Genomic DNA, 8656 nt, shown 5'->3' with positions numbered 1-8656 from the left:
CTGCCCAGTTTCTGGCTCAGTGGTTCCACCTTTTAAATAGATGTACTGCAGACCATGGTGACTGACTTTGGAATAAATAAGCGAGTTTGTAGCCACATTCTGGTTCATTTTATTGGCTGAGACAAAATTAAATTCATGTTCACTTCAAATGTGCCCCATTCTTAATCTTTAATTTTTTTTCTTTCAGATTTGGAACATTCCAAGTTTAAATATTTTAATATTCAGAGTTTGTAACAGAAAATGCAGCTTTCAAATATTTCTGCTTTTAGGACACTGCTTTGGTTTTACCAGTTTAATTTGATCTGAGAAGAATAAAAATAAATCTGTTCTTTTGTTCCTGCACACGGGCCATTGTGTCTGTGCATGGACGTGAGTGAGTGTTGTTTTTCTTTTTCAAGTGTTGCTTGTGTGATCACTCTGCCATTGTTAAGAGCAGTCTAATTAAGGCCTACAGCGAGGCAGGTAATCTGACTGGGGTATTGGTGTGTGTGTGTGTGTGTTGAGGGGGTGTCGGGGGTGGGTTAGAAGTGGTGGCTTGGGCTAGGTGGTGATTTGGGTTGATTATCTCCACTAATTGGGCCAGCCATGTAGCAGAGTGGTGGATGGAATCTGCAGCCTCACCTCTCATTAAAATGATCTAATGATGAGTTTCCAGCTCTCCTGACCAGAGGAGCGGGTGGCCGTGTCGGTCGCTAGTTAGCAGGCTGTCCCTGAGGACACGCACCCGAGAACAGCCTGTACTGGTGTTACACTGTGGACACACTTCCAGGGCCAGGAGGATTGTTGTAGTTAAAAAAAAAAAAATCTGACAACATGTTGCTGTCACACTTTTTTGCATCTCCAAGAATAAAACTGTTGCTTTTCAAAGGCTAAACAAGTGTTTGAAGCTGGGTAGATATGGATTCATAACTGAAGTCATAATTCTAAAATAAAGTAACTGAGTTAAAGCAAGATTTCTAACTTTTTACATGTATTTTCTTAAAATCCACTAGTATTAAGTGTGATTTTTTTTTCTGGATTTTAGTTAAATATTTGCAACTAAGACAAAACTTACAGCAGTGTTGAAGTAGTTTTCTTCTATTCATTTTGGGGAAAACAAAACATGGTCAAAGCATAGTCACAAACCTAAGGTTTCAGGCTTTTAACAATAATTGCAATGACAAATGAAAAAATTGAAGCTTTTTATGTCCTTTTAGTTGCTCTTGAGTTTTTTGCTCATGACCTCACCTTGGTCTGATGCATAGACATATATTATTTCAGTGGATAAAACAAGGTTTTAACGTCAGCCATAGAAGATGCCTTACATCCGGGCCCCACGAAATCCGGCCAAAGCCGTCACCATGGCCTCCTGATTGTCTGCCGCCATTTTGAAACCAATCTACAGTGATCTGTCCAAGTCGGTCTGAGTCACGTTTTTAGAGGAACTACAGATGCCAATCATGAGTGAGCTTAAAATTTGAATAACTGGTGATAAAGAAAAAATATCTTTGAAAAAATGTAAGATTGGAAAAAATATGCTAAAAAGAAGGTATCAGAGCAAGAATGGTTATTATTGTAATAAATGTCTATTTCTCAATAGAAGTCTATAGGATTTTGACTTTCTTGGAACCAGTGGGTACTTCCTATGTAGAACACGAGAGTGGAGGAGTTGATATGTCTAGTGATCACACATGGTATCCTTTATCCCAATATACTCATTCATATAATATTTGATGCACACATTTTTAGACCCCATCTCATCATCATGATCAAAACTTCCCTTAAAAACCCATTGATATAATACGGCCAATGTTTTCTGTCCTGTAGCTCATCATCTCTCTACTAGGGGCAGTAGAGGGGCTCATTTCAAAATGGATGCTTCCATGAAATCTCAAACACACTTTTAGCAGGAATTTGTTTTTGCTCATTTTCCAAACTTTATGGTGAGAATAAGTAATCTATTGTTATTAATTCTGTCAGATGACCATTTTCTGCAATGAAAAAATTCAACATTTGTTGATAATTAACTCATTGCATTTTTTTCTGGGTTCCATCAAAGAGTTTCAAAATTGTCTTCATTTAAAAAAAACAAACTTTTCTGTCAATTATTTGATATAATGGGCATTACGGGTTAAACACCTATAAAAACAGATTCTCATCCTTTTATCTGAAGAATGCAGATTCTATTAATGTCATGGTTGAGTCATGTGTTTGGCACTATTCGCCAGTGGTTGTATAACATATTTACATGTTCTTGTGACTGTGCTCATAAAATGTGTTGCTGTCATGGCTGTTAAGTCTGTATTTATGAGATGTAGTTTTATGTGCTCCATATTACAAAGGGAGGAAATGAAACTTCCTCATGTCTCAGACAGTCTGTGGCTCTAATCCCTCAGCTGCTCCGCATTACTAAATCCCTATTACCTGCAGCCCACCTAATCTTGGGATGTAGTTTCCGTCAGGTAGGATTAATAACACCCCTCTGCAACTGGAGTGTTTGAATTTGTGCAAATGTATGTGGATCCCCCCCCACCTCTCCTCCAGGTTTTAATAAGCTGGCTGTAATTTATGGTTGTAGTTCATCGACGGACGGTTGGCCAAATTGAACGCAGGCCGCGGCTTCACCGACGTGTTTGAAGAAGAGATCACAGAGGGGGGCTTCTGTGGAAGTGAGTAGTGCTAGACTTACACCTAATGTATTATATTTGCCTCTCTTTAATAATTTACCACTCTAATGCTTTTGTGCTGTGATAAATGTTACTAATATGAACAAAAAAGGTCTGGACCTTTTCAAGGCCTTTTCAGCATCAAATGCTGTCTTTTTTCGCTTAATTGGAAATTAAAGATGTCAGGAAATCCAGCATTAATAGCTTTTTTGTTTTATACCTTTTTATTTGAGTATCATGTCCTGAATCAATATCTGCATCCATGAGTGGGCTTAGACATGAATTCATTCACGTATTAAGTTTCATCATAAGCGCCAGCATTTCTAAAAAAAACCTTAAAAAACAAGGAAATCATGGAAAGCTGAAACTTTAGTTAATTTTATTAAAATGCAAAAGTGTTTCCATCAGCTGACATTCCAAATATGCATCTAAATGTGATAAAAGAAAAATTTAAATAAAGTTTTGATCATTTTGAACTAGTTGTGCCCTCATGTATCATTTTGTCATCTTCCTTGTGATTCCTCACCACAAACTTGAAACTTTAATTTAATTTAATTACTTTGTGAAATCTTTGCTAAAAGGGCTTGAAATGTGAAATATTTATTCATTCAATTTAAAGATCTACAGAGAATACAAGGTTCCGCATTCAAATGCTTGCTTCCGAAGTACCGAACAGTTTTTTAACATTTTTAAAAGTCTTAAGTGAGAGCTATTTCTCAGATATATATATATATATATATATATATATGATCAATAAAAATGTTGATCACATATATATATATTTATATATATATTAAATACAACAACTAGTGTACAAATACTAAGTTTATTAGCAAGCATTCTCATTGCTTCTGTACATCTCTACACTGTTATAAGGAACCATTTTTGATGAGTTTGGAAAAAGAGAGAGAAGAAAAACAAACAAACAAACAAAGAAAATGAGTAAAAATTGAAAAATAAATCAACCCCACCCACTCCTGGTCCAAAGTCGCTCAAAAAATATTGTTAATGTTTAGATGTCAATTAAATTAAACAATTTCAGAGAAGCTTTTCTGTCTGTTTAACCATTAACACTTTCAAAATAAAATATATTTTCAATTTCATTCTGTTGTTTTTAAGCTTTGCAGTTCTGCATTATCATAAATCATATCACTTTTCACTTACTTTTTTTAACATATTTAAAATAAATTGATTATTTGTTTATTATGCCTAAGATGCTTATTATTGGCCAGTAATCAGCTTTAATTCTAATAATCTTTAATAAGTGATTTAAATGAAACTTCATTTAAATTAAAGGAATATAATTGTTTAATTGTAAAGCAATTCATTAAATGGGATTCTGACTTCTTAAATCTAATATAATCTAAACTGTAAGAAATGAGATTAAACCCTCTAGGTAATTTATATAAAAATGCAAAGTAGATCCTCCATTTTTTTCTGCTCCTCTAATTCCAGAATCAGATTTTATTACAGTCCTGACAGGCAAGAATGCATAAGAAGACATAAGACATCAGCTCTCATCATGCGACTTAGGGTTATTAATGCCACTTTCTATCATTCCTAGACGGTCTCAAATAAAGGCAAACAAAAGCAGATGACAAGTGAAGCAAAAGCTGTCACAGATTCAGCAATCCGTTCATTTGTCACAGCAGTAAGGTCACGACTTCCACACTGCAGAGATTTTAAAATAGCCATTTTATTTAGGATTTTATCACTTTGCCCAATTATATTTGATGGTAATTCATGAAGTTGTTTGTAAAACTGTAGTTTCGCCTTCGTTTCAATGCTGAAAAAAATTCACAGAGAACGGAAAGAGTTGTCTTATTAATTCTATAAAAGTGTTGAAATAATTATTTTCTTTACCCCCTTTTCAGGTAATTCGAGGTCCTACCAGCAATGGATGCACACTGTGAAGGTATTTACCCACTCTCTTGTTTCATACCTGAAAGCTTTCATCAGTGACCTTTTTATGTTTTGCTCATTTTATTCTTGAGGTGGATTTAATCGATGCATTTTTAATTGAATCTTGTGACTGACAGAAGTCGGCGTTTGAAGTGTTCCCTTTTGAAGGAAGGGGCTTGGCTGAATGTACAGATCCAGCTGAGAGCAGGGTGGTGTGTGTAGCGGCGCGTGCAGCAGGACAGTGGATACAGACAGGAAGGAAGACAGAAGTGATTTGACGTGACAAGACGTCCTCTGACATGACATGTTGATCTGGCAGCAAACACAGGCGTTACTTCACCCAACCAACCCAAGAACATACATCTTCCTCTCCTTCATCTCTTTCTGGCTCTTTCCTCCCATCCTTTACTTCCTTATCTATCCGTCTTTATCTCTCTCTCCCTCTTTTCATCTCTGTCACCCCCCTTCCCCTGCCTCTTCCCCCCTCTCTAACTGACTATCTCTTCCTCACCCTCCCTATCTCCCCACGCCGTCAGCTAAGGCTGAATTAGTTCTCTAGAGTGCTCTTCAAAGGTTTGTTAAAGTTCACATTTCCTGACTGACAGGGATCTATAAGAGAGGCCTTCACCTCAGCCCCTCTCCTCCTCTCCTTCTGCCAACTTCTGAAACACTGCCTGCCATTTGCTCTGTTTAGCCGCTTAGCCACGCTTTGTGCTTACACTAAAGACCAACCGAGACGGCAAAGATGAGAAGGAGCGGCTCTGAAAAAGGAAAAGACCGAAGGATTGTGTAATCTAATATCTGTCTATAAAACTCAAAGTAGGAATCAATCACTAACAGTCCCCTCAGTCTGTTTTTGGCTTCCTGTGAGGCTGAGTTTACTGTCCTGTGTCCACACTGTTCTCTGCCGTTTTTCCAGCGTTTTCACCATCAGTTTCATTCTGTGGACTTACTAGAGCAGAAGGATAAAGTAGCATTCATAACGCAGTGGCTGGTTTAAGTGTGTTGAAAAGCAAAAAAATGAAAAAGTCAGAAAACAAAATATTGAAATAATGACAGACTGCACCTGTAGATCAATCCACTGCCACACAGAATTACAATGGTTGAAAAAAATGTTTTGTATATTTACTCATTTAAACTTTGTACAGTGTGGTTCAATCAGCAAAAAGGTAGCAGTGACTGTTTTTAGTTGAAGAGAAAAAATCAACAGTGGTAGTCAAATTATGTACAGATTATTCAGCATGAAGCTATTGAAAGGTGTAAAAAACACATTTCATTTTTCCTTATAAAATACATGTATAATATGCATGATGTTTTATTTTTTTATTTTTTCATGGATTTTTATTTATTTATTTTTATTTTATATAAAAGCTTGTTGGACTTGAGTCTGACTTGGAAACAGATTAAATATACCTGGTATTTCTTTACAGAGTGATTCGGTGCTTATGCGAATAATTATGCTTTTCTTATCAATGAAAGAAACTTCATGCTTACAGGCTTTGACAGACTGGGTGACATAAAATACTTTTAGGAATTATGGAAACCCTTAGCAAAAAGTAGTCTATTTAAAACCCCACTCTGATGAAAATTTTGAGTTTGGTGTATTTAGCAGTGTGTTCTTGTGGGATTTTTCCCACTATAGGGGGCATACAGTGTATAAAGAAGCTCAGAATTCTGTTTCTGAGCATTTCTTCATTCAAATTGTTATGAAGTACCAAAATAAATGCATCTTGAAAAGGCTTGTAGCTGTGATGAAGAAGCTTCAATCGGCAGTCTCTGCTCCGCTTCCATTCTGATGCATCCACTTGCAGACAAATAATCCATTAATGAGTTTGTTTTCCTCGTCCGAGCTGACAGCTCAGATGCTACCAGTTTTGTTGCACCAGTAATGTTTGGTTGAGGTTGTAGTGGCTAGAAACTATCGGACGAGAGTAAAAAAACAGGTGTCCTACGCGTTTTCCGACTAACTCGCTTTTAAAACACCACACCTCAGAGAAGAGTTACTACTGCTCTGCAGAAACTATGTCATAGAAAACAACACATTTTTGTGGCTAAAACCTGTGTAATCATAATTAAAAGTCCACTACTAACGATTTTAAATCAAAAGATGAATGGAGTGCGACTTTAGATGTAGTAGTCTATACAAAAAGTGAGGTCACATACTTCAAGATGACCTTTTATTTACTATGTATTTAATGTGAATTTTAAATGTTCCAATCTAGTCAGGAGAAATATTCAGTTACTCCAAATACTACAAGGTCTGTAGTACACTTGCTATACTTATACTCAAATATACTTAAGTGTACTACTTTTTCTAAGGGGCATGGATGTAGATCATTTTTTTAAAGAGTATTTTTCCTCATTTCTAAAAATGTAATGAATAACATGAAGTTTCTCTCTGTGTTACAGAAAGGAGGAGCGCTGTTCAACACTGCTGTGACTAAGGTATTTCTTTTGTCTCTTTCAGTGTGAAAGAACCCTGACGTTTGTCCAAACAAGCCTTAAATGACATTAAACAGCTGACGAGTCGCCGCTGTGCTTAAATCCATCAAAGTTTCTGTTGCAAATGGTAGCCCTGTGAGCGTTTGAGAAGCAGTGCCGTGGCGTTCCGAAGGTGGTCAGGGTGCCCTTTCATGTTATCGCCTCCTGTTACTGCGCGAGGCTCTCTTATCCAGCCTTTTGTCTGCCTGTTTTTTTAGCCACGGGATCAAAGCAATTCCTGATGTTACACCAAACCAGAGCAGAATGTTAATGCGGCATGTTTGGATTAGTAATCTCTGCATGTATGTGTTGTTTTTCTCCCTCCTAGGCCAAGGTTCATGCCAAGAGAGGCATTCGGGACATTAAGGGCAGACTCAGAGCAAGGGTGAGCCGCATGGTCCTTCACACCTTTCTGACACCTGCACACAAACACACATGGTGATCTGAGGCATGCAGACAGACACATGCCTCTCTCATAGAAACCGACAGGAAGGCTGCTTTACATGGAGTGTGTGATTCTGACGTAGAGGCCTTTTAATGACTGTTGAAGCCTGCTTAGCGCTTTGTTCGGGGCTGTACATTTTTAACTAGCGCCCCCCTGGCTACAGCCTGTCATGTCATCCGAGCCCCAGCCCTTCTTTCTCTTTTATTTTCTGCATATTTCATCAGTGAGCCTGTGATTTCTTCAAAGCTAATGTAACGAGGTGTATGTTTCCATAAGCCTGATGGATTTGATAAGGCAATAGCAGTTTGATCTGTCAGTGGGAAAGAGGCGAGAGGGCACTGATGATGAACAAGAGGCATACGTGTCGTTTTCGCACACAAACATACCCGGCTGAGGCAAACGGAGGTGCAGGAATCTATTTGATTTGGAAGTTAAGCAGATCTCCTTTTGTTCTGGGGGGGCTCATTTGCTGCCGTCCGCTTTCTCCTCTGCCAGTTTGGGTGGCTGATTGTTTATAAAAGGAGATTTAAAATTATTATTCAAAAGAGATTGCTGCAAAAAACTAGAAATATTTTCAGATAAACAGACAGAGCTTTTTAGTGTAAGTCAAATATTATTGGAACAGACGGGACAAAAGGCTGAAGTGCTTCAACTCTGAAACCCACAAATTTCAGCTATTTTTCACAAAGCAACTCTTACGTTCATTTACTCTCGCAGGATGAGGAAGAAGAGGGGATGACAGCCTGCGAAGGGTCTCCCACCAGCACCAAGAGCCTGTCTCCAAGGAGACTGCAGAAGATGAGACGGGTACGTTGCACACACACACACACACAGATGCACATCAGTAAATGAGTTAACTACATTTCCACTGACTGATCATACCAGAGCTCACTTTTCACTTGACCAACATGGATTCTGTGTTTTTATTTCTCTGTCTTTTTGGCTTCCTCGGCTCACCTCTCCCTCCCTTTTCGTCTTGTAACAGCTCTCGGACACACAGTAGTTTGTCAGGATTCCAAATGTAATCATAAGCATTTTTTTTTCATTTCCTTTTAACATACTCGTGTTGTACGTTCAGTATTTCCCTCCGAACAGCACGGACAGCCAAAGCAGCTCATCTGCTGGTCAGCACTTCCTCTGAAGAATCTGCACCATAAGCGGATGGCACCATTTTTTTTTTTTT

At 37.9% G+C, this 8656-nt stretch overlaps 1 protein-coding gene across 4 annotated transcripts in view; it reads left to right on the top strand.

Annotated features, from left to right (window-relative positions):
• The window catches only part of dennd1b (DENN/MADD domain containing 1B), a 111978-nt gene that overhangs the window by 91438 nt on the left and 11884 nt on the right, over positions 1–8656 (top strand). For all 4 annotated transcript variants that reach the window (XM_024278750.2, XM_024278749.2, XM_024278748.2 and 1 more), the window contains 5 exons: positions 2558–2648; positions 4520–4560; positions 6957–6992; positions 7357–7413; positions 8191–8280. In XM_024278750.2, coding sequence (XP_024134518.1) covers positions 2558–2648; positions 4520–4560; positions 6957–6992; positions 7357–7413; positions 8191–8280 — 315 coding nt within the window. The remainder of the gene's footprint in view (positions 1–2557; positions 2649–4519; positions 4561–6956; positions 6993–7356; positions 7414–8190; positions 8281–8656) is intronic.

This window comes from Oryzias melastigma, linkage group LG4 (genome assembly GCF_002922805.2).
Source record: "Oryzias melastigma strain HK-1 linkage group LG4, ASM292280v2, whole genome shotgun sequence".
Taxonomy (NCBI): domain Eukaryota; kingdom Metazoa; phylum Chordata; class Actinopteri; order Beloniformes; family Adrianichthyidae; genus Oryzias; species Oryzias melastigma.
Note: the sequence above shows the minus strand (reverse complement) of the source record. Positions and strands in the feature narration are given on the sequence as shown.